The following is a 26,948-nucleotide window of genomic DNA, read 5'->3' on the forward strand; positions in this document are numbered from 1 at the left end:
GTTTAGAACAGCAGCCGACACTGCTTTTCAAAACAGACCTTTTTTATGCAATCGTATGCAGCAAAAAAATGTGTTGTTCTCTGAAACATACTCGTTTGATCGCAATCTGCTTTTTGACTTTATGTGCGTTGCGTGACTGTCGGCACGTAAAAAGTCAACACGTAAAAAGCACTTGAAGGTCGAACCGATTGAACCGCCATGTCTGGTCTCGAAATGTGAGTGAACGAAAATTGAAATGAAGAATACAAAAGCAAAAACCGACACAACTTCTGGTTTTTTCCGTTGTGGCAAAAACTGTGCTACTTGTCCCTACATTTCTCACGGACTTACTACATATACCTTCTTTTCTACCGGGGAAACGCGCGCCATAAAATCCAACCTGACCTGTGACACTAAAAACCTCATCTACATGATTCAATGTAACCGCTGTAATTTACAATACATAGGAGAGACGAAACGACGATTAAAAGACCGATTTAATGAACACCGCCGTACCATAGATAACCCTAACAACAAATCTAAACCTACTACAGCCGCCGAACATTTCCTGTCCTCTCCTAACCACACTGCTAACGACATGCAATTAATCCCCATCGAAAAATCGTTTCTAACCGAGACTCTATCCGTACGGCCAGGGAAGCTTTTTTAATTCAAAAAGGCAGAACAATTGATCCTAATGGTCTGAACATCCGCGAAGAAACATATTAATTGTTTCCATTTGTTTTCTTTTATTATGTTCTTTTATCATGTTATTTTATTTTACCGTATGCTTATCTTCAATTTACACGATCAATTACTTTTGCGTAGTCCGGTATTACGTAAATATCGGCTACACAACATAAACCGGAGAAGATAAACATCTCGCCCCATTGTGGCCATAGAGCAATTCGGGTGATAACAATTGAGTTTTTAATTTCGAGGGGTCTGAGTTTTCGGGGTCTGTTTCGGGGTCTGAGTTTTCGTGACACCCGTTTTTCCCGGCTTTCCCTAGACTACCTCCAAATTGTACGACCCCTTGCGAAGACTGGTGACGATCATATCGAAGAAAGCACCGAATATAATGAAATAAGCACCGAATATAATGAAGTAAGCACCGAATATAATGAAGTAAGCACCGAATATAATGAGGTAAGCACCGAATATAATGAAGTAAGCACCGAATATAATGAAGTAAGCACCGAATATAATGAAGTAAGCACCGAATATAATGAAGTAAGCACCGAATATAATGAAGTAAGCACCGAATATAATGAAGTAAGCACCGAATATAATGAAGTAGGCACCGAATATAATGAAGTAAGCACCGAATATAATGGAATAAGCACCGAATATAATAAAGACAGCACCGAATATAAGGAAAAAAGCACCGAATATAACGAAGAAAGCACCGAATATAACGAGGGAAGCACCGAATATAATGGAATAAGCACCGAATATAATGAAGACAGCACCGCATATAAAGACATAAGCACCGAGTATAATGAGTTAATCACCGAATATAATAACATAACTACTCAATATAATGACATAACCACCCAATATAATAAAAAAAAGTATCATAAGACAGTTCTGGCGTTCCATATGAAAGCATCAAATGTGTTTTGCATTCTGCCGCACGCTCAGAAGAGGCTGTAACGTCAGAGAAAGAGTTTGCCTCTGTTGTAATTGAGTCTGAAATTCTTTCTTGGTAGAGGTATGGTGACATGATGAAACTCTTCAGTAATCTCTCCCAACATCTTCTTTACCATTTATTCAGGCCCCAAGGATTCCAAGGATGTCAAAGATTTGGAGCCTTTAGGCCGCCGGATAAATTTCGTTTGGGATCCTCGTACGGTGGGTCACCTGACTGTATTAATTTTACTGTCACCAAGCCAATCATGCTACATGGAGTTCAGCATTTTGGTTCTAAAGGTGCAAGCTACGCGGTTTCTACCGAAGTTAAAGATACCACAGACGGTTGTTCTGTTGTAAAAACAATCGGGCTTGTACGCTGCAGAAAATGGCAAAGATTTTTCTTATTATTGCTTTTCTGTGCGGTTTGATCGACCGGCTTGTTTGGTGGAAAAAACGAAGTACAAGTTAGCGTCGCTTATTAACGGTCCCACGTCATGGAAAGGATTAGGGTACATTCCTTTGGGGTGATCTGGACCAGGATCAGTGATCCAAGATCTGTCTGGATCAAGGTGCATCAAAGGAACTGATGAATCTATGGCCAAAGTGGATTGATCCGTTCTTTTGATGTACAATAATCCAGACAGATCTTGGATCACTGATCCTAATCCAGATCACCCCAAAGGAATGTGCTCTTAGAAGGACAAAGAGGTGTTGAGTCTCATGGAGTACTCTTTACCGTCCGTTCTTCGCAGTGTGCCAACAATAGAACCAGTAAAAAAGTAGGCCAGTTTTCTGTGTTGTTTTGGTTAGCAAGACTGAAACGTGACTATTTATTACATTATTTACGTTTTTAAGGTCTTTCTTTATGACGCTGGAACGAAGTTATCCTAATTTTAAGTAAGTCAGACCGTTGAATTTCATAATAATATCAAAGACATACACTAAAATATGAAAGTCACGACTTTACTGCATGTATGTCACAATGAAAAGTTACGGAATACCTGCTATTAAAAAAAACTGTGACCCTGTAATAGAAAAACGTAAAGGCGTTACACTACGCAGTATTCTGTTGCTAGGTAACTTCGTAACCAAGGAACATAAAAAACACTGGCCTGTGATGCCGATACTGGACCTTTTGGTTAAAAGCGCAACATGAATGAAAACGTAATGAAAACGCAATGAAAACGCAATGAAAACGCAATGTGTAAAGTAGCAATAACTTTGCCTAGTTTCCGCTCAATTGCGAAATTTTCAGTAGTAGGCCAATTTTGATGCCAACTTTTAATGGCAAATAATAGAGAAAATGGCGTCGTTTCGTTGATCTACAATAGTGCAGGCCGTGGTAAAATGAGATCGATTGTCTTCTGCAACATTGACACTGTACTGGAAAATTAGAGGCGCAAATCAGTTGAAAATCGCGCGGAGGTATTGCGAGAAAGAGTTTGAGGGGTAAATCATTATTTACAGCCTGTTCGACGGACCCATCGGCTTATACCCATGATTGTAGTCTATATTTAATCTTGATGGAAGTGTCCTGACCTGCTCTGTGCGATAAGTGTGCGGGTTGTTTAACGCTCGCTGCTAACCATGTAACATTGAAGATGCATGAAACAGAGCCTACGGTTTTTTAAAGTCCGGAAAAAAAAATTATAGACGAATGTATGGAAAATTAAAAACAGTTTACTTTCTAGCACGGCTCCATTCCTCAAATTTGATATCGTAATCCTTCGTCTAGTATCTTAACTTGGCGGTCATAAATTGTTCTTAAATTTGCCATCAGATTCCTATACAATCACTGTCATTTCTAACGCCGTTGACTAGCCGTCAAGATGGCTTCCAAAACCGTAATAAGGTCTGTATTGTTCAGTCGCCTTTCAGAAAGACCGAAATTCTCTGAAGAAGTCAAATATATATGTAAAAAAACGAAAAGCGAGAAACTTCAAAGAAGATAAATTTTCATTCATTCAGTTCCCAGATTTTTTTGGCGCCAACAAACAATTGAAAAGTAAGTCATTTCAAAAATCAGCTGCCGTTGTGCATTGGCTTGCGTGTACTCTAAAACGAGTTTGAAAACAAAGAACAAAGACGTTACCGACAAAAGGACGAACTTGCCAAAATGGGTATGTCAAATTTTCAAAGGCATTTGTCTCCAGCTCCGCTTGCGCAACCCTGACTGAAAAGTCACGCAGTTGTGTGACATCTCAAGAGCCCGCAGTCAGAAGCAACTTGGAGTTAATTCAGCAGTATCACACACAAACATTTCCCTTGTTTCGCTTTTGAGTTTACGAGGCGGAACAACTGTTAAACTTAAGCTCCCCCGAAACATTGTTGTATCGAATAATACTGCGAACAAGCCAGAGAGTTACAATGGCAGTTGTTGAAGAGAACTGGCAGTCGATGTGTTCAGCTATCGCAGAGAGAACTTCGTTTATTTTCAACACGGAGTTACTGAGCGATGTGAAATTTGTTGTTCCAGCATCGACTGGCGAAAGTGACAGCAAGAAGGTGATCCCAGCTCACAAGTTTGTGCTTGCAATCAGCAGTCCTGTGTTCTATGCCATGTTCTATGGTCAAATGGCAGAGACCAAAAACTCTGTTGAAGTGCCTGACTGTGAGTACGAGAGTCTGTTGGAGATGTTTCGCTATTTGTACAGCGACAAGGTGAATTTGAGCGGAAGTAATGTGATGCAAGTGCTGTACTTGGCGAACAAATATATGCTGCCTTCACTTGCCGAGAAATGTGCCGAATATCTTCGACGCAATTTGAAAGCATCAAATGTGTTTTGTATTCTACCGCACGCTCAGAAATTTGAGGATAAAGATTTGGAAGATCGATGCTGGAAAGTGATTGAGGAGCAGACAGAAGAAGCTGTGACGTCAGATGAATTTGTCACAGTTGAGCGGTCACTAGTGGAGGCAGTTGTGAAGAGAGAAGGGTTGGTCGTGAAGGAAGTGGAACTGTTTAAAGCTGTCGATCGCTGGGCAAGAGAACAAAGTAAAAGGCAAGGAATAACTCTTGACGGCGAGTCGAAAAGACGAATTCTTGGAGAGGAGATTGTGAAAGAGATCAGATTTCCATTGATGTCACAGCAGGAGTTTGCCTCAGTTGTCATCGATTCTCGTATTCTTACTTTGGAAGAGGTTGGTGACATGATGAAACACTTCAGTGATGTGTCAACAGCTTCCTTGCCATTCATTCAAGCCCCAAGGATTCCAAGGATTGATGCTTCAATTATCCATGGATGTCAAAGATTTCAAGCCTTTATGCCGCCGGGTAAATTTCGTTGGAGATACCGTAAGCCACCTGACTGTGTTAATTTTACTGTGAACAAGCCAATTATGCTACATGGAGTTCAGCATTTTGGTTCGGAAGGTAGGAACTACACGGTTTCCACAGAAGTTAGAGATACCACAGATGGCTCTTCTCTGGTAGAACAATCAGGATCGTATGCTTCAGAAAAAGACAAGACTTGGCCTTATTATGGCTTTTCTGTACTGTTCAATCGACCGGTTTGTTTGTTGCAAAACAAGGAGTACGGGATAGTTTCGCTTATCAAGGGTCCAAATTCATGGTATGGAGTAGAAGGACAAACATCTGTTGAGTGTCAAGGAGTGGTATTCACCTTTCGTACTGCAGAGGATCAGTTGTATAAAACCAATGAAAAAATAGGCCAGTTTCCTGTGCTGTTTTGGTCAGCAAGACGTTGAAGTACTATTTACTAGTGTATTATTTCGTTTTAAGATCTTTCATTATGATCCCGAAACGAGTTTAACCTTATGTGAATTTACCTTTTATTTACCTTCCGTGATTCCCGGGAAGGCCACTATAGTTCCAGTAAAACAACGGGCCAGTTTCCAGTCCTTTTTTGGTCAGCAAGACGTTGCAGTCACGTTACTACGTAGTACATTATCTGCAGTGGCAAGGTATCGCTTTATGACCCTGCTGGATAAAATTGTGTTAAGTTAGACCTCCGTGACATGCTAAAGATGCATTAATTTTTATTTCATGTATGGTTACTGAAATGTTACTGAACACTGTTATTAAAGATGACTGGGGCTGGAACTAGAATACGTACAAAAAGTGTGAAAGGGTGAGGAATGGGAAAAGATGAGGGAAGTTGTAGTTTTCCGTTACACGACTAACGTTTGCGTGGTTGACCGCAATAGAAGGAAAAAGCAAATTCATGATTTCTCCTTCCTTCGTGGTCGAACACCGTGAACTTTGATCGAGCAATGGAAAATGCCTTTTATTGTGGCGGATGCTTTTCGTTTTTCTAGCACAAACGTATATATAGCAGAAAGAAAAGAAATTTATGATTCATGAATGTGACATAACGAGCCAGACGTTCTTAGCAACCAAAAAACAGACCTGGGATCCCGTGGAGATGTAGAACTTTTAGTCCTACATCTCCACGGGATATCCAGTGGCTTACAACATTCCAGTGTAATCATATCCCTGTCGGTGATCGTTTATGTTCCACAAAACGCGTCAAGTTTTGCACGAATGTGTCATAATCCTAAAGTGTGAAATTATATTTACTGTAAGACAATTCCAGCGTGTCAGAAAGATACAAAACATTTTAATAGTCGGCGATTCGGGAAATCGCGCGACTGACGTGAAGAATTTGGATTAAAAGAAAAAATAACGTTAAAACAATGTGTTTTCTAGGTTGGGGTGCAAACGCCAGTTTAAAACTTAGACTTTTTGATACATTTCTTACTCTTGTAAAGCTACGGAGCACGTATAGATGAAACGTTTTCGCTAATCTCAGTTATCACTGTTATTCAGTAAGCGAAGTGACTTTGCCTAGCAGCCCAGGGTATGCTCTGTATACATGTTTGTTGCTTATTGATTCCAAAAATAATCTGAATTTTCTACTATTCGAATTCGAAGATCATGTGCACCGACACTTTGAAAATCAGTTAATGTTATGGGCAGTCAGGAAATCATCTCAAAAATTATGTCAAAGCTCTCAAGAGCGATAGAAATCTCGAGTACATGATGTAATTCTTTTCGAGAAATGCCGAGTGATTCTGGAAATAGCACGACGGAAAAATCTCTATCATGATTTTGTTACATATCCCGAAGCACTCAGCAACTGTACTGCATGGACTTCAGCTTGGATGAACCAGAAAGGATATGTAACATGTTCCTATAATGTCACGCACAACGGAAAAATAACTATGACGATTTTGTTACATATCCCGAAGCACTCAGCAACGGTATTGCATGGACTTCAGCCTGGATGAACCAGAAAGGATATGTAACATGTTCCTATAATGTCACGCACAACGGAAAAATAACTGTGGCGATTTTGTTACATATCCCGAAGCACTCAGCAACTGTATTGCATGGACTTCAGCCTGGATGAACCAGAAAGGATATGTAACATGTTCCTATAATGTCACGCACGACGGAAAAAATAACTATGACGATTTTGTTACATATCCCGAAGCACTCAGCAACTGTATTGCATGGACTTCAGCCTGGATGAACCAGAAAGGATATGTAACATGTTCCTATAATGTCACGCACAACGGAAAAATAACTGTGGCGATTTTGTTACATATCCCGAAGCACTCAGCAACTGTATTGCATGGACTTCAGCCTGGATGAACCAGAAAGGATATGTAACATGTTCCTATAATGCCACGCACGACGGAAAACTAACTATGGCGATTTTGTTACATATCCCGAAGCGCTCAGCAACTATATTGCATGGACTTCAGCCTGGATGAACCAGAAAGGATATGTAACATATTCCTATAATGTCACGCACGACGGAAAAAATAACTATGACGATTTTGTTACATATCTCGAAGCACTCAGCAACTGTATTGCATGGACTTCAGCCTGGATGAACCAGAAAGGATATGTAACATGTTCCTATAATGTCACGCACGACGGAAAAAATAACTATGACGATTTTGTTACATATCCCGAAGCACTCAGCAACGGTATTGCATGGACTTCAGCCTGGATGAACCAGAAAGGATATGTAACATGTTCCTATAATGTCACGCACAACGGAAAAATAACTGTGGCGATTTTGTTACATATCCCGAAGTACTCAGCAACTGTATTGCATGGACTTCAGCCTGGATGAACCAGAAAGGATATGTAACATGTTCCTATAATGTCATGCACGACGGAAAAATAACTATGACGATTTTGTTACATATCCCGAAGTACTCAGCAACTGTATTGCATGGACTTCAGCCTGGGTGAACCAGAAAAGGATAAGTAACAGATTCCTATAATGTCACGTACGACGGAAAAATCAATATCACGATTTTGTTACATATCCCGAAGTACTCAGCAACTGTATTGCATGGACTTCAGCCTGGGTGAACCAGAAAAGGATATGTAACATTTTCCCATAATGTCACGCACGACGGAAAAATAACTATGACGATTTTGTTACATATCCCGAAGCGCTCAGCAACGGTATTGCATGGACTTCAGCCTGGGTGAACCAGAAAAGGATATGTAACATGTTCCTATAATGTCACGCACGACGGAAAAATAACTATCACGATTTTGTTACATATCCCGAAGCGCTCAGCAACTGTATTGCATGGACTTCAGCCTGGGTGAACCAGAAAAGGATATGTAACATGTTCCTATATTGCATGCACGACGGAAAAATAACTATGACGATTTTGTTACATATCCCGAAGTACTTAGCAACTGTATTGCATGGACTTCAGCCTGGATGAACCAGAAAGGATATGTAACATGTTCGTATGATATGAACGAGCGAGGGAAAAATGACGATTTTGTTGTTGTTTTTGTCTCCTATAGTGTCACGCATCACTGAAAAATTATGTGGTTTTTGTAAAATATCCTGTAGCACTCGGTAACGTAGAAATACTGCGAGGACGTTTGCGTGGGAAAACCAGAGCGGATTTATAATATGTGGCTTTCAGAAAACTGGTGTACCATGGACTTCAGTCTAGGGTCTAACCCACGAATGAAAATAGTGATTTAACATTTTAGTAGCTATCTAGTCCCCACACAATCTAAAAGCATGACAATGGGTGTAAGTTATGATATAAATAGAATATTAATCGGAAGACTTAACTTGGTGCGTTTGACTTGTTGAGTTTTGAAGCTGTTGTCTTGATTCGATGCTCTGGGAGGTTGGTCACGAGCAGCGCAAGCTGAAAACGCTTTCTGGTTCTCTCCGTCGTTCTTGGGTGAATGAATTCACGTATAAATCAATCGTGGCTGGCGATTTCGTTTGGTTTTCAACAACTGTTTTATGGTTTAAGCGAAAACCAATCCAAATGTATAGTCAGGGCAGCTCCTTTGTTTCCCTTCCCGTGAAAAGAAAACCCACGCGCCTTCTTTAACTCCTCAAGGCAAATTCGATTGGAAACTGGCTCAATTTCGCACAAATGCGTCAGAGAGACACCATATCTTGTAACTCAGAGGCACATCTCGTTTTGTGTCCGTTTTTAACGACCGATGACGGGTTCATTCGAAGTCGAAGTTTTTTTTTTTATATATGACCGCGCAATATTCCCGCGTTATGAAAATTTATTATAAAATATCAATTATGTGGCCAGATCATATCTGAAAATAACTAGGTTAATTTTGTACACAATTACTGTCACTGAAAGCAATTATCGCTAACCACAATAGAACTGCAAAAGTCTTGCGATGACAGCAACCTAACAGATAAATGATATCACCCCATAGCAACCGGACCTGGCGAATTTTTGAGCTTCCGGTTAGCTCTGGCTCGTGATGAATTGAGGTTAAATGTACAAAAGAATGTGGGAGTCTCGGTGGTCTAAGTGGCTAGCTTGCTCTAATCCGGATCGAGCGGTCCGGGTCGGGGTCATTATGCATGTTATGTTCTTGGACAAAGCACTTTTCTCTCACAGTGCCTTAATACACCCAGCTGTACGAATGGGTATCGGTGAATTGTTGGGGCAACCTGACAGAATGCTGCCGGAGAATAACTTGTGTTGGAATACCATCCCATCTAGTGGGAGTAGCAAAACTCTTAGCCATTTCATGCAGCGATGTCAAATTTGTTGATAGTAAAGTTTCACATTTGTCTCATGATTCAGTGACTGGTGTATTTCGATCCTCGATTCTTCCATCATTCTGGCGAGAATGTTGTTTCCTTAATTAGCGTACGCTGGTGTGCCGGTCTTTTAATTCTACCATCCCTGTGGTTATTGTTAGGGTGAAATCGTAGTGGGGATAGCTCACTCGACCCTTCGTCTTTACCAGTGCGGGTCTCGATCAATAATCTCTACCTCGTTCTTAAGTGGGTGGCGGCTTTTGGGCATGCTCGTGTTTTGGTTTTCTTGCAGTGTCCATTGGCGAAAGTTAAAGCGAGGTAACGGTTCCAAGACACGAAAAGGAGACGGCCGAGCAATGAAAGGTCGTCAAAACAGTCGAAAAGAAACGCGAGGAAGTACAGACAAAACTCGAGTTCATTTTCAGTCTTAAGAGGTACCACGCTGAAATCGTATCGATGAGCCGTAACTGAAATTATAGCGTGGCAAAAAGCCACGTCCCTACAAGACACTGTTCTAGACTCTTCCGCAAGTTGCTTTTCCCAGATTCAAACGTTCATCGCTTTGAATACAAGGTTGTCTCGTATGCAGCCAGGATTCGTTCATGTATCAGTATTACCTAAATAGACCATTTTACAGTTGTCTGTTCAGTGAGCTGGCCTTTGTATGGCAGCGAGGCTAGAGTTGACCTTGTTTTGATACAGACCTCATTGCTTTTGTCATGTAAATGCACCTAGATAGCATCAGAACAACTTGTTTTACTCAACAAATGCAGTGAGGTCTGTATCAAAACAAGGTCAACTCTAGCCTCGCTGCCATACAAAGGTCAGGTCACTGAGCAGACAACTGTAAAATGGTCTATTAACGCTAGCCGTATGTCGAAAGTTTGTAATATTTGAACGTTGTTACAATTATTGCTACAATATTTGAACGTCGTTCTGGCGTGTGCGGCTGAGCCGCACACGTCAGAAGTTGTCCTGCAGAGCGTCAAAACGTATGCGACCGCCCTCGGGGGGTACTCCCACTAAAGTTGGGTTGGGTTCTACTGCCCGGTTCCTTACCCTATTGATAACCAAAATCTGGGATTTTCCCTAACCTATTTATGACTTGACCCTTAAATCAATGCCCTGTTTCAGACCTGCCTTAAAATTAGTTACCTTAAGTTCAGACCAATTTTGTTTACTGCAATTTCACGTTGCAATGTTAAACTGGAGTAAACATAACTTCTTGTCTTATTGATAACGATGAAAATTAAGTTCTTTAAAAAAAACATACCCAAGGCGGGCTAGAAAATTAGATCTGTAAATCAGTTGAAAATCGCGCGGAGGTATTGCGAGAGAGAGTGTGAGGGGTAAATCATTATTTACAGCATGTAAAATGGACCAACTGACTTATACCCATGATTGTAGTCTATATTTAATCTTGATGGCCATGGAGGTGTCCTGGCCGATTCAATAGCTCTTGTCTCGAGGAGATGGTCGTGTGGTACGTCCTCTACCGCCAAATAGTTTTTCCTAACACCGTACCAGTGAACATTAGTTTTCCTTGAATCTAAACATCCCTCCTGAAATATAAAATCAATTTTCTGGATTCCAAAAACAACAACAATGGCCTATGAATACAGGAGATTGCGCGCTGTTCATATCTATCCTACTGGGGCAACTAATCGAATTCAGTTGCATGGTCGAAGAGCTAATTGCTCGATTAACACAGAAAGAGACATAGTGATTTTTTTCTTAGAATTTCCCAAAGGAGAAAGGCACAATGGGGTTAACCCTATGTAAAAAACCAACCCGTGAGACAAGGCTAGACCACAACATCGGGAACAACGTGCCCTGCTCTTTGCGATAAGTGTGGGTTGTTTAACCCCCGCTGCTAACCATGTACTGAATGAAGATGCAGGAAACAGGGCCTACGGTTTTAATTCAGAAAAAAAAAATTATAGACGAATGTATGGAAAATTATAAACAGGATGCTTTCTAGCAAAAGTACATTACTCAAATTTGGTGTCGTAATCCTTCCTCTAGTATCTTAACTTAATTTGCCACCAGATTCTAATTCAAACACTGTCAGTCATTTCTCACGCTGTTGACTAGCCGTCAAGTTGGCTTTCAAAACTGTAATAAGGTCTGTATTGTTCATTCGCCTTTAAGAAATACAGAAATTCTCTTAAGAGGTCAAATATCAAAAAAAAAAAAAAAGAAAAGAAAAGAAAAAAAAAAAGAAAAAACGAAAAAGAAAAAAAGAAACGAAAAAAAAACTTCGAAGAAGATCAATATTTGCGTTCACGCTAAAAATGAGTTTGGAAACAAAAAAGCGAGACGTTACGGACAAAAGGGCGAACTAAGCAAAATTTTGGAGCTGAATAGGTATAACAAATTTTCAAAGGCCTTTGTCTCCAGCTGCTCCAGACCGAAAAGTCACGCAGCTGTGTGACATCTCAAGAGCCCGCAGTCAGAAGCAACTTGGAATTAATTCAGCAGTATCACATGTACACATTTCACCTGTTTCGCTTTACGAAACGAAAACAACTGTGAAAACTGAGGTCCCTCGAAATATTGTGGAATCGAATGATACTGCGAATAAGCTAGAGAATAACAATGGCAGTTGTTGAAGAGAACTGGCAGACGAAGTGTTCAGCTATCGCACAGAGAACTTCGTTTATTTTCAACACGGAGTTACTGAGCGATGTGAAATTTGTTGTTCCAGCATCGACTGGCGAAAGTGAAAGCAAGGAGGTGATCCCAGCTCACAAGTTTGTGCTTGCAATCAGCAGTCCTGTGTTCTATGCCATGTTCTATGGTCAAATGGCAGAGACCAAAAACTCTGTTGAAGTGCCTGACTGTGAGTACGAGAGTCTGCTGGAGATGTTTCGCTATTTGTACAGCGACAAGGTGAATTTGAGCGGAAGTAATGTGATGCAAGTGATTTACTTAGCAAACAAGTACATGGTACCTTCACTTGCCGCGAAATGTGCCGAATATCTTCGACGTAATTTGAAAGCGTCAAATGTTTTTTGTATTCTGACGCACGTTCAGAAATTTGAGGATAAAGATTTGGAAGATCGATGCTGGAAAGTGATTGAGGAGCAGACAGAAGAAGCTTTGAAGTCAGATGAATTTGTTACAGTTGAGCGATCGCTAGTCCAGACAGTTGTAGAAAGGGAAGGATTGAACGTGAAGGAGGTGGAACTGTTTAAAGCTGTTGATCGCTGGGCCACAGAACAAAGTAAAAGGCAAGGGATAACTCCTGACGGCGAGTCGAAAAGACGAATTATTGGAGAGGAGATTGTGAACGAGATCAGATTTCCATTGATGTCACAGCAGGAGTTTGCCTCAGTTGTAATCGATTCTGACATTCTTACTTTGGATGAGGTTGGTGACTTGGTGAAACACTACAATGGTGTCTTAACATCTTCTTTACAGTTTGTAGAAGCCCCAAGGAAGGATCATTCAACTGTTCATCGATGTCAACGATTCCGAGTCTTTTGTAGTGTTTGGGGATACGTTATTTTCCCTAACTGCATTATAAATTTTACTGTTGACAAGCCAATCATGCTACATGGAGTTCAGCATTTTGGTTCTGAAGGTGGTAACTGCACGGTTTCCACAGAAGTTAGAGATACCACAGATGGCTCTTCTCTGGTAAAACAATCAGGATCATATGCTTCAGAAAAAGACAAGACTTGGCCTTATTATGGCTTTTCTGTACTGTTCAATCGACCGGTTTGTTTGTTGCAAAACAAGGAGTACGGGATAGTTTCGCTTATCAAGGGTCCCGTATCATGGTGTGGAGTAGAAGGACAAACATCTGTTGAGTCTGAAGGAGTGGTGTTCACTTTCCGTTCTTCACTGGATGATACTCCTGGAACCACTGAAACACGTGGCCAGTTTCCTGTGCTGTTTTGGTCAGCAAAACGTAGAGATACAATTAGGTACATTTATTTCCGATTTCAAGGTGTGTTGTTTATGATTCTTGAACGAGTTAAGCGTAATTTTGAGTCAATATTTTTTTAGATTACCAAGGGTACAGGAATTGTTGTTACATGCATGCAACACTGCAAGATTACTGCATACTGCTATCAAAGACTAGAGAGGGACTGGAACTAGAATACAGATGTGTGAAAGGGTGCGCAGCAACGCCAAAAGTAATTTATTATGGAGGCTTTACTTTTCGTGAGTCGATTAAAGCACACAGTGCTTTACCACGATTCAAGAAGAAAGCATGTGTGCAAGAAAGCGCAAATTCCTGGTTTCTCTTTCTTTTTGGCTGACCGTGAACTTTGATCGAGCAACGGAAAATGCGGCCCAGTCTCAATTGCTTTCGATATTACCTTGTATGCTTATTCGCGACGTGTTTTCGAAACTGCAGTTTATATTATATTTATCCAGCGTAATAAATCAATAATTGTAATTTTAAATGAGGTTAGGTGTAGTAAGGAGCGAATAAAGGAAGTAAAAAATGCTACAATGCTGAAATAGGCTAATTTGTTATCGTATTTTGAAGTTAAGTGCACTAAAGAGCGAATAAGCAAAATTTAAATGCGTTTCCAGTTGAGTTACATATATTCTTGCAGGGCGGGATGTTAAAAGTTGTATGAAAGTCACTATTGCAGCAAAAGGCATCAATTCAGGTTAGGATTCATTTTTTTTTAGTTCTACTTGCTTAAACAGACAGGACAAGGTAAACCTAAAAAGAACAAAAGGAACACCAGACCCCGTAGTATATTCAAATTTAGTTACGGTCTAAAACCAGAGCTCCATTATTTTGGGTGTGGTTTTACCGACTTTAACCTAACTAGGTCGTCCGCGTTTTCCAGTAAAGGGAAATAGGGCCAGTCTAATGAACTTTACTTAGCATTTTCATTCTGGCGTATAAGCCACGGAAATGTTAAAAAAAAGTGATAGGAAAATAAAGTAAAAGCTAAATGCATGTGTTGAAACCAATTTGAAAACTATAAACAAAAGTGGTCGGGAAAAAAAAAAAAAAAGAGAAACTTTGAAGAAGATCAATGAACAACAAACAAAAGCGTGAGTTATTTTAAAACTCAGCTGCCGTTGTGCATTAGCTTGCGTTCACACTAAAAACGCGTTTGAAACCAAAGAAAAAAATAGGTGCTCGATGAGCACGTGACTACACGGCGTAGGTAAGTTGATTAGGAATTTCTGCAGGACCTGGGTTTAATTCAATGTCTCCAGATAACAAAAGCTTCTTTTCTGACAAGAGGTAGTTCTTATTATCAAACTGAACTCGGAAAAAAATTCTGGATAACATTTATAATTCCTACCAGAAGAACAATACTTTTCTTCTTCAAAAATTTTGTTTAAAAAAATGGTGTAAACCATTTCAGACATGCGCCATAGATGCAGACTGCGCAGCGAAACCGGATGGGCACAGTCTCGTTCCCAGAGTCTTCGTTCCCCTTGACCAGCGGCAGGAAAACGAGAGCTCTGGGAGCAACCATTTCAGGCATGCTCTATAGATGCAGACTGCGCAGTGAAACCGGATGGGCAGAATCACCAGAACTCGGTTATTTCAAAATGTTTTTTTTTTTTTTTTTTTTTTAATAATTTTAATTTACAAAACACAGTTCTACAATACTTACGTTACTTTCAAAATGGTTGCTCCCAGAGCTCTCGTTTTCCCACTGCTGGTCAAGGGGAACGAAGACTCTGGGAACGAGATTGGGATGGGCAGAATTCGGTTATTTCCTTTGTTATTTCAAAATGGCTGCTCCCAGAGCTCTCGTTTTCCGACCGCTGGTCAACGGGAACGAAGACTCTGGGAACGAGATTGGAGGGAGGGCATTCTCGTCCCTAGATGCCGCGCTCCTTTTGGTCAGCACCAAGAATCACGACTTCTTGATGCTGACCAAAATTAAAGGAGCGCAGCTTCTGGGGACGAGAATGGAGGGAGGGGAGAGAGGCATAGAGTGTTCTTACAGATCGGACTTCGAAGAAGCGTTGCATGGGTTTTCACTTCGTTCAAGTTAGGTGATTTAGAGTTAAAAAGAGAAGAGAAAGCCCTCTCGAATCCCGTTGCTTCAAATACGACTGTAAACTTGTCTAATATTTTACCAACAGGTTTCGTTGAGCAGTTTGGTGTTGGAACGTTCAGAAAAAGTCAGGGATCTTGTTGTTTGTTCTCTCCATACTCGATAAAATGGAGAAGTTTAAAGAGCGAGGTGCAGTTGTTAAAGCTCTCAAGCAAAGTAGTCCAGATACTACATGTATTACGTCTGTCGATCACACGATAAAATTTGTTTATGGTTTATGGACACACGGAAGCGTATATGGAAATCAGCCGTGGAAATTGTATCACTGACCCGAGAGGATTTTAATGTAAGCCTGGTAAGAACTATTTACTTCCTGGTTATTTACATAGGTTTGTAAGGAACAGCAGAATAAAAACCTGTTTATCAAAATTTTGTTGTATTGGAGTTTTGTTCATCTTTCCTTGCAAGGAATGTAAGAAAGGTGCTCACTTAGCTTTCATATGCTCTTTCCTGTTCCCCATTTTCGAATTTTATAATGAAAAGTCTTACACAATCAACAGATCATTAACCTGTCAAATTTAAAAATCAATCAATCAACTTTTATTGTGCACTATTTACAGAATTAATTTACATCAGTATTATAAAATAAACATGACAAGAGAAATATATGTTGCATGTGGTTATGAAAAGAATAAAAAAATATGTGCGTGGTAACAAGGGTAGCCATTGGCTTTCGAACTGGTTACCACCATGTTAAGGTAAATGCGGAGAACAAAAATAAAACTCCTATGCCAGTTGTCGTAGAGTGGCTCTGTATGTGTGCTAGGGGCTTCGATAATGACGCTGCAGCAATTTTAATTTAGCTTATTTGGAACATCTTACGATGATTTTTGTACGTACATTCATTCTTGAGAAGAGCCTGCTGACTTAGGCTTCTGTAATTGGAGACATAACAACATAGATGAACGGCTATTCCCACAATCTTGTCCGGCTCCACAAGATTAATTCTCTCTCTGCTTTTGTTGATATAATTTCTTTTGGTTTATTTTATACCTTTCGACCAGCTTATATAAAGCATCATCGTTTGGGTGCTTTCATTCGAAATACTCCAATTTTTGCCTTAACAGCTTGTGAGACAGCTTGCTATGAGAAAGAAATTGAGCCTAGGTGTACAACATGTTACCACTGTGAAGGCCAACCTAAACAGCGAAAATGTCTTCTCTAAAATTTTACTCCCCAAAGGGGCAACAGGCCTAGGGAGAGTAGGACGTTACTAAAATTCATTATTATTGATGTTATGAAGGTCTTTTTTTGCAATATAACTCAAAGAAAAGTTACTTTCTTAAAACTTTTTCAAAAGCAACTTGGAAACCTTCTGGTGAGTTCTAATTTGTTACTTCGAACAACAACATTGCAAGCAGTAGTTTGGGTCTGGTAAAGGTCTAGTAAATCTCTGGTATGGTACTTCTTTTGCATGAGTGTTATAATTTACAATTGGCATTGGTAGGAAATAATGCAATGTCATTGTTCGTTTACAATTTCTGTTCCATCCAGGTAAAAAGGCTCATCATCAGCCTGTTATACAGCCATGTACAACAGCACATCTTGAATGCATACTAAGCTGATTTTACGTCGATAGTAATATATTCCAAATACCTTCAATACATATATATATAAGAATGAGATATGGAGGGGTGAAAATGGGTGCTGTCCACGAGTGTGGACAACGGTATATTCATGCGCATGAAGGACTGACACCGCGTCATGCCGGGAGTGGGAGTGTGGGTTCGTTCACAAACAAGTAATGTCGTAGGAGAAAATGTGCCCAAAGGAGGGAAACATGTTAATATATACAGTGCAGAGGATTGTGGGACATCTATTGTTATTATAATATTCATTTATTATTTTCGGTACTTAGAATAGTTGCTGCATGGCGCAATATTGGCCTCTTTGACCTGTATGGTACTTTATTATAGCACGGTATGGCATGAAGAATCATTAAGATTTAGTAGTGTTTGCCGACTAGCAATGACCAATAATCCTATTCATGTTCATAAAATGGAGAGATTTAATCATTACGGTTCACGATAAACTGCAAGCTATCTCACTTGCAGCCTGCGCGCAGCGGTGTTTACCACAAATGACACAAATGACGGCTTCTTTTTCACATTTTCGCTTCATTTCTCAGTGCTTTAACGCCTACGTCTAATCAATACCTATATACATAACACTAAATTAAAGAACCCTAGCCTTAAAAGACTTTAAAAAAACCTTCAAAATGTAGGTGACTTCAGTAGAAACATTGGCCAAGATTTGCACGTACACAGCATGACAGCAAACGTGGCAAAAATCCAGATCTCATGGTACTGGCAATAGTCAATAGTATGATGACTATATGGTACTGCTTTGTAATACAGTATGTGACCTGTGCCTAAAACCGGTGTATTCACAGAAATGGTCCGAAAAGATTTGAATTTTGCTTCGTCAACAAAATACGTCGAAAAGCGAAGGTGTCTGACGAAATATCAAGAAATTGTGTGGCTCTAGCGCGAAAGGCAAGTCAAATGACGTTAATCTCCCATTGGAATTGTGCCCTTTTTAAATTTCACGGTTTTACGCTACAGGACAAAACAATTTTTTGGTAGATGGAATGTCCAGAGATTAATAAGCGACATAAGATCATGTAACCGCTTTTGCTGTACAGTGTAGATAATTCTTAACTCCTGCATAGATGGGAACAGAACGTATATAGAAGCGTCAGAAGCAATCTCGGATCGCTTAACAAGGATAAGTTTGCCAGATTCTGACAAACTTATCCTTGTTAAATCACTATTACCATGTAAAACGCAAATAGAATTGAATTTGGAGGTAATTAAAAAAACAGTTTTAAATAATATTTATCGTAACTAAGGAATTCATGAACAGGTAAATTTGACAAATGTTATGCTAGGCCAAGCCTAACAGGTCTGTTTTCTCCTTTGCCGTAAAGTGACGTTTGCTGGATATACCGTCATCGTCGTTATCAGTCATCAATCTCTACCACAACAAAAAGCATAAAACTGGCAAACCGTCTTTTTCAATTGCTTTAGGATCATTTATGGAGGAGAGAAGAGACAGGTAGAGAAGTGATCACAAGTGAGCCCCAAAGGAGAGGCGGACAATCACAAATGAATTAATCCTGAAAACTGGTATCCTTTATTCTATCCCACAAACTTGTTATGTCAATTGTCCTAGTTATCGTTTCTCAGGATTAACACACCCTTGAATCTCTCTATTCTCTATACCTTTTTTGACTTTTTTTCCCGCCAGAAACATGTGTTGGTGTCTTCCAGCTCAGGTAGGGAGAGTGAAACGGAACACAACGCCAGAAAACGCGTTTACCCCGACTCCGAGGCTACTGAGCCTAAACCACAGAAGATGGCTAAGCTAACGGGGGTCCAGAAATCGAATTGGGGCTTCTTCAGTGGTGCGGAAAGCTCCTCTTCTGCATCAACTACAACGGCAAATGTTTCACTTCACGGAGAAACTAAGGAAAAGTCATCACTATAGTCATTACAAGCGACACATTTTAACATAGACAGTGTCATTGAGGTTTATCGCTTTGGTCACACGAAGTGCCATTACAAGCGACACACTATTGTACGCTCGTCTTTGTCAAACCAGCAGCTGAACGAGTTAAAAAAGTCCTCACGCGAATTGTACGGGGTCTAAAAAGACGCCAGAACACAAATATAAGGTCATTTGAAGTCGATGTTTGGATTTGCGGTAGTGCAGCTGATGGAAAGAAATAGAGTCAAAGAAACTCGATCGAGATCATATATTCTATAGATGTTTGAAGAGTGCTGTTGAATTGGCGCAGAAGTCGTCTGATCCACATGAACAGTTGAAGCACGATGAAACAGTTAACACATATATGGAAACGCGGGAAACCCAAAACGATGAATTTGTTAAGGGGCAGGGGCACCCAACGACCATTTTCTCTCGAATGCTTTTAAACGCTGTTTTAGGCTATCTGGCCGGAGTACTTTAAAGCTCTGTAAGTTAATTTTAGATTGCGCTAAAAAAATTTATCTGTTCGGTTATTCGAGGGGAACTTGAGCATTTTCGAATTTATTAGGCCTTTTTTGTCCATTTCCCGAAAACCTTAGGTCTTATCGCCTTTCCGAAAATGATAGCTTACCTTTTTTCGGTACCCAAACGACATTTTTAACAATCTGAAAACAACAGACATTTCGAGAGTAAAAGTTCGAGGATGATACTTCGAAAGTTCGAGGTGACAATTCTCTTAAGAAAATCAGAGGGGATTAAAGGCCTTCCGAACCGATAATTTACCGAAACGATCCGTTGGTTGCCCCTGAAGAGGACCAGGCGACAGAAATCAAGGACGTGGTGGGACATTCCAGTTCAACTGGAAAGATTGGAACCTGCCCGTTGTTTCTTCAAAGACCACTCGTGATAAGAACAAGGCGGGTTACAGAAACTGGAATGGTGTTAATAATAAATAGCCTGCTAGTTGCCAATCTCCTCCTTTCCAAACATGAAGATAGTGGAGTTCAAACCCTGTTACAGACTTCAAGCTTGTTCTTAATACCCACAGCACTAGCTACTGATAGCATGGGCATTAAACCCGGTTTGCAGTTTGATCGACGAGTGAAAGATCTTGTTGGGCTGCTATTTCCCTATTTTCCTTGTAGCCAAATGCTTAAAGGAAAGCTTAGCCAACTGGTTCTTGTACAAAGGTGGAGAAAGATTCAAGCTCTCTGTTACCGCCGAAGAACAGTATTTTATTTTTGTTTTATTTTGATCGTGACGTTTCGTGTCAATGACATGAAGTAGCTTGCAAAACTTTGTAACCACCCGGACGGACTCACGTGGAACTGATTTTGTAAAACTTGGACGTGTCTTTGGTTATTAAAAAAGTGTTAAAATCAAATTTGTTGTCGTTATGCGAGTTCATTGGGGACTAAAGAAGTAGCGGCAACATTTTCTGGTCCTTCGAGCCGGATTAGAACGAGCGAATCGAAGAATTTGGAATTTGGTGTGGCGAAGATTTTGGAATTTGGTATGGAATCGACCGAAGCGACTGATGGCGGTCGCCATCTTGGCCATTTGGATTCAGCTCGTACTGTGAGTACTAACATTGTTACTTTAAAAAACAAACGGGCAGCCGTCAAAAGAAGGATCACGAACACGTTGAAGAAATTAGAGTCCACCATCGAACAGTATGGTCGAAAAGCGATTATACGTGGATATGTCAACAACTTGCAGGAATATCTTAACGAAGCGAAAGGCCTCAATGATGAACTCGTCTCAGTGATCCCAGAGAACGAGCACGAAGCCGCAATAGATTGGTATGAAGAACAACTCGATAGAGTCGAAGACGCTAAACTTCAGGCCAACGCACATCTTGACGAGCGGGCAGAGGAAAGTTCTAGCGGATTAAGCTCGGTGAAATCATGGAAAACTTCTTCGACAAGAAATGTCTCCCAAGCGGCCGAAATTCGCGCCAAAATTACTTCAGCAGAAATTAAAGCAAAACAACTTGCCTTGGAGGAACAGCGAAGAAGAGAGGAGTTCGAAAAACAATTGGAGGTTAAAAGGAAACTTGAACTTGTCCAAGATGAAGCTCAAAGGCTAAAATTCATGGCTGAAGAAAGAGGAAAGACTCAGGAAGCCAAGGACGAGGCTGCACGCCTCGCAGCAGAAGCAGCAGTGTTACAAAAGGTACAAAATGAAGTTAATGATCCGGAAGCTTTGTCTAATCGATTGCTTGATTTTGAGGATGATTCATTGAAATTTGTTCCATCATCTAATCTTGATGAACCGTTAACAATAATTCCTCCACTACTCCCTGGTTTGTTGCAAGGAACTGGAGCAAATCATGGAACTGCATTGCCACCTGACAACCCTACAAAAGTTGTTACACCTTCACCTTTGTTACAACAGCCAAAGTCAGCTGTTTCATTTATTGCACCTCAGGGCACGAAAAAACCTAATGAAACATTGCCTTTGTATCACTCGTGGATTGGAGATTTACAAAGTGGATTACAGCATCCAGCTTTAACTAGTACGGACAACCGAAAAACAACCATTTGTGGTCATTCTACTCGTGACTCTCTTCCAAAGTTACGCCTAAGTAAGTTTGATGGTGACCCTTTACACTGGTCTGATTGGTCCTCAATGTTTAAATCAATTGTTCATGATGCTAATCTGTCCCTTAATGGCAAAATCCAACATCTTCAGAACTCTGTTATTGGTAAAGCTAAGTCTGCAATTGAAGGATATGGATACAGTGGAGATTCCTACTATGAAGCACTGAAAGAACTGGAATCCAGATTTGGCAAACCTTCCCTTGTTGTGAAAGTCACACTTGACAAACTGAAAAAAACAGCTCGATTACAAAATGACAAACCTCAAGAAGTGAGAAATCTGTCAGATGTTGTGTCAACTACTGTGTGGACATTTAAGAAGTTTGGATATGAAAGTGATCTGAAAGCAGAAGCTAATGTTTCCCTTGCCGTTGACAAACTGTCCCAGGAGCTCAAAATCAAATGGAAGGACAACACCAAAGCTACCAAACTGGAACGACCTAGTCTTGATGACTTCAGTGTGTGGTTAAAAGGTCAGGCAGATATTTATGATGATTGTTGTTACCCAAAAATGTCAAGTAAGTTTCCATTCCAACCTCATAAGAAACCTCGGTCTGGTGGATCAAATGGAATGATTGAAAAACGGAACACTTTCTCAAGTAACATTTCACCTCGCCCCAGGCCAACAAAGTCCTCTTGCATTATGGGTGATGGGCAGGAACACAAGTTATCTTCTTGTCCCAAGTTTAAGGCTCTAAGTGTGGAAGAACGCCTAAATGAAGTACAGAAACATAAGTTGTGCTTTTGTTGCCTCAGTCCTCGACATTGGCTTAGCAATTGTTCAAATCAAAAACAGTGTGGTGTAAATGGGTGTACGCGATCACACAATGCTCTGTTGCACAACTTGAGAAATGTTTCGGTGGAAAGCAGTGATGCAGTGTCTGCTATTAACCCAGTAGCACAAGCCGAAGTTGGTTCGTCTACTGAACATTCTAACACATCTCACAGAAGCAGTCACACCTCTGTTCTGTTACAAGTAGTACCAGTAACCCTCTATGGTCCAAAGGGATATTTCAACACATATGCTATGCTGGACACAGGAAGCACTTGCAGCTTGCTGTTAGTAGATGTTGCTGGAAGACTTGGTTTGGATGGTCCTTTGGAAAGTGTGGTCTTAAATGGAATTCAGAAAACATCTGAGCTTATGACAAAGCGTGTTAATGTACAAGTCAGCCGATTGAATGACTTTGGTACCCAATTTGATGTGAATGGAGTTCTTGTAGTTGATCACCTGAATGTGCCAGAGAAGAAAGTGAAACTTGATGAGCTACAAGAAAGATGGCCACACCTATCAGACTTGGAGCTGACTGAAGTCGCTGGGACTCAAGTCACTTTGCTCCTTGGTAGTGATGTCCCGGAACTTATTGTTCCCCTGGAAACTCGACATGGTCCAAAGGGTTCCCCTGTTGGTGTTCGCACTAGGATTGGATGGACTGTTACTGGTCGCTTACCTGGCCATATTCAAGAATGTGAATCTGTTTGTAAAGTTCATGTGGCGACTCCGGATGAGGAACTCAATGACACCGTAAAAACTTGGTGGCGAACAGAGAACTTTGGTTGTCGTTATGACAATGATACCCAGCGCTCAGTTGAAGATGAAAGAGTCATGAAATTCTTGAATGAAAGTACACGTAAGGTGATGGTCGTTATGAGGTTCCTTTGATTTGGCGTGATGACAAAGTCAAACTTCCTGACAATTTTGCTGCAGCTGCTCAACGTCTGAATTTTCTGGAGAAGAAGCTTAATCGTAATCCCGAGTTGGCAGAAAGATACAGGAAAACTATTGACATGGATATGGAAAAGGGATACATCAAAAAGCTTACTAAGGAGGAAGCAACTGCACCAGCCATGCGCAAATGGTACCTTCCTCACCACCCTGTTCTGAACCCCAAGAAACCTGAGAAGGTTCGTCGAATATGTGATGCCACTGCAAAGTTTCAAGGCTCATCATTAAACAGCCAACTTCTTAGTGGCCCAGATTTGCTGAACAACCTTGTTGGAATTTTCATGAGGTTTCGAGAAGAAAAGGTTGCGCTTTCAGGAGACATTGAAGCGATGTTTAACCAAGTTGCTGTCCCAGAAGAAGATCAAGCTTCCCTTCGATTTCTGTGGCGTCAATCTCCTGAATCATTGACAGAAGTCTACCAGTATGTGCGTCACATATTTGGAGCCAAATGTGCGCCAACCTGTGCTAACTATGCTCTGTTGAGAAGTGCAGAAGATAATGAGAAGCAGTTTCCGAATGCTGCCTTTGCCGTAAAGCGAAACTTTTACATGGATGACCTTTTCAAGTCTGTTAAATCAAGTGATCAAGCTCTGGAACTGCAACAAGAACTTGTTGAAATGCTAAACAAAGCAGCTTTTCACTTGACCAAGTGGATCTCTAATGAGACAGAAGTGATCGAGCGAATACCAGAATCGGAAAGAGCGCCCTCTATCAAGGTTGTGGAGGAAAGCATCGTAATGCCTATGGAACGTGCTCTTGGTGTCGTTTGGGATACCAGCTCAGATTGTTTTGTCTATGAAGTGGTGAAGAGAGACATTGCGGACACGCGTCGGAAGATTCTGAGCTTGATAGCATCCCTCTTTGATCCGATTGGATTTCTAGCTCCATTTCTGGTCAGAGCAAAAATCTTCCTCCAGCATGTGTGGCAGTTAGGTATTGGATGGGATGATGCACTGCCACCAGAGTTTCTAAAGGAGTGGTCCAAATGGCAGGAAGAGCTGGATGGAATTGCACAGTTTCACATTCCCCGTTTCTATCGTCACATACCAGACAACCCGTCTGTTATTGACCTTCACATCTTTGGAGATGCCAGTGAACAAGCATTTTGCGCAGTGGCTTATTTCAGATTCTGCTATGTCAGTGGAGCAGTGCGATGTGCATTTGTTACAGCGAAGACTCGGGTAGCCCCGAAGAAACCCTTGAGCATCCCAAGGCTTGAACTGCAGGCTGCTGTTTTGGGTGCAAGATTGGCTGCTGTAGTGATTAAGGAACATGATTACATCATTGATTCCACCTATTATTGGACAGACAGCAGTACTGTGTTTCAGTGGATTCGTGGAGTGTCTAAGCGCCACCCCGCCTTTATTGCTAATAGAATTGGAGAGATCCTGGACAGCACCGAACCCAACCAATGGAACCACTGTCCTGGACAGATAAATCCTGCAGATGATGGCAGCAGGGGACTTCCAGTGAGCTCTATTACTTCTGGGAGTCGTTGGGTAAATGGCCCTGCCTTCTTACACTTACCTGAAGAGAGATGGCCAAAGGGAAATGCAAAGCTTGAAACTCCCAAGCCGTCCGATGATGACCCACAAGCCCAAGAAATGGCCATTACTTGGACTGGTGTGGTGAAAGGTTCAAAGAACGATTTCTTATCTCCAGCGAAATACTCATCTCTAACAAAGCTTCTCAGAGTAACTGCTTACCTGAAACGGTTTATATATAACTGTAAGCACCCCAAATCTGAACGTCACATTGGTTCTTTGTTGGTTGAAGAGATGGAGCAAGCTCGAAAGTTTTGGATCTGCGTTGCCCAAGCAGAATCCTTTCCTCAAGAAGTTGCAGTTCTCAAGTCGAAACAGCATGTTTCAAGCAAGAGCAAATTGGTATCTCTCTCACCATTCCTTGATGGGCATGGAATCATTCGTGCAGGTGGTCGAATTGAGAGAGCCGATATTCCATTTTACAGTCGTCACCCTGTGGTACTAGCACCAGATCATGAGTTGACCCGTCTCATCATCATGAACTGTCACGAGAAATTGAAACATGAAGGAGTGGACCAAGTACGAAATGAGTTGAGACAACAGTATTGGATCTTACGCTGTCGTGCTACAGTGCGAAAGATCCTTCATCAGTGTTCTTACTGCAGAAGGCGAAAAGCGAAACCAGAAGCACCCTTGATGGCAAGTCTACCATATGATCGCTTAAGTGTTGCACCACCATTCTCGAAAGTTGGCGTGGATTTCTTTGGTCCTCTTAAAGTGAAGCATCTTAGAAAAGAGGAGAAGAGATATGGTTGTCTCTTTACTTGCTTGGTGACTAGAGCAGTTCATTTGGAGGTTGCATTTGACTTGTCAACCGATTCCTTCATCATGTGCCTTAGGCGGTTTATGGCTCGAAGAGGTAAACCAACTGTGATTTACTCCGACAATGGAACAAACTTTGTAGGAGCAGACCGTGAGTTACGTGAATGCATCGATGGCTGGAATCAGCATAAGATCGGCAGTGAGTTGAGCCAAGAGGGAATTCAGTGGGTATTTAACCCGCCTGCCGCACCTCATATGGGAGGTGTATGGGAGCGCCTCGTACGATCATGCAAGAAAGCCCTTAATGTTGTTCTACAGAAACAAGTTCTTACTGATGAGGTGTTGCTTACCGCCTTTGCTGAAGTGGAATGGGTTGTGAACAGTCGTCCGCTTACTGAAGTCAGCTCGGATGTGGATGACCTTGAAGCTCTGACACCGAATCATTTCCTCATTGGAAGAGGATCTCTCAACTTACCGCCCGGTATCGTTGACGACAAGGAGTTGTCAAGTCGCAAACGTTGGCGACAAGCACAAGTGGTGGCAAATCATATTTGGAGTCGTTGGTTAAGAGAGTACCTACCTGGTTTGATTACTCGAAAGAAATGGACTCAACCTACTGTAAATGTCAAGGTCGGAGATTTGGTGTTAGTGGTTGATCGGGCAGTTTCAAGAGGTTTCTGGCCCCGTGGCAGGATCGTAAAAGTCTTTCCTGGACTTGACAGTACTGTAAGATCAGCAGACGTGAAAACGAAGTTTGGAGTAATGAGACGCCCTGTGACAAAACTTGCCGTCCTTGAAGAGTGTTCGACCAACTAAATCGGGCGAACACGGGGGGAGGATGTTACCGCCGAAGAACAGTATTTTATTTTTGTTTTATTTTGATCGTGACGTTTCGTGTCAATGACATGAAGTAGCTGGCAAAACTTTGTAACCACCCGGACGGACTCACGTGGAACTGATTTTGTAAAACTTGGACGTGTCTTTGGTTATTAAAAAAGTGTTAAAATCAAATTTGTTGTCGTTATGCGAGTTCATTGGGGACTAAAGAAGTAGCGGCAACACTCTCGAACCTGAGAACGCTGTACAATGACTCCAACCCAGAAATTCGGGGGAAGTTGAGA

At 41.1% G+C, this 26,948-nt stretch overlaps 3 protein-coding genes across 3 annotated transcripts; all 3 read left to right on the forward strand.

Annotated features, from left to right (window-relative positions):
- Positions 1-3,531: 3,531 nt before the first annotated feature.
- Positions 3,532-6,745, forward strand: LOC145492004 (BTB/POZ domain-containing protein 6-like). Its single transcript, XM_081471312.1, has one exon. The coding sequence runs from the start codon at positions 3,982-3,984 to the stop codon at positions 5,320-5,322; it is 1,341 nt and encodes a 446-aa protein (XP_081327438.1). The 5' UTR covers positions 3,532-3,981; the 3' UTR covers positions 5,323-6,745.
- A 5,372-nt stretch (positions 6,746-12,117) lies between these two features.
- On the forward strand, positions 12,118-19,195 carry LOC145493563 (BTB/POZ domain-containing protein 6-B-like). The gene is made up of 5 exons (XM_081473062.1): positions 12,118-13,641; positions 14,228-14,284; positions 15,735-15,788; positions 18,378-18,514; positions 18,956-19,195. The coding sequence occupies exons 1-5, from the start codon at positions 12,252-12,254 to the stop codon at positions 19,193-19,195; spliced, it is 1,878 nt and encodes a 625-aa protein (XP_081329188.1). The 5' UTR covers positions 12,118-12,251.
- Positions 19,196-20,710: 1,515 nt separating this feature from the next.
- Positions 20,711-26,643, forward strand: LOC145493564 (uncharacterized). The gene is made up of 2 exons (XM_081473063.1): positions 20,711-23,420; positions 23,504-26,643. The coding sequence occupies exons 1-2, from the start codon at positions 20,711-20,713 to the stop codon at positions 26,641-26,643; spliced, it is 5,850 nt and encodes a 1,949-aa protein (XP_081329189.1).
- The last annotated feature ends 305 nt before the right edge of the window (positions 26,644-26,948 follow it).

This window comes from Orbicella franksi, chromosome 7 (assembly GCF_964199315.1).
Source record: "Orbicella franksi chromosome 7, jaOrbFran1.1, whole genome shotgun sequence".
Lineage (NCBI taxonomy): Eukaryota > Metazoa > Cnidaria > Anthozoa > Scleractinia > Merulinidae > Orbicella > Orbicella franksi.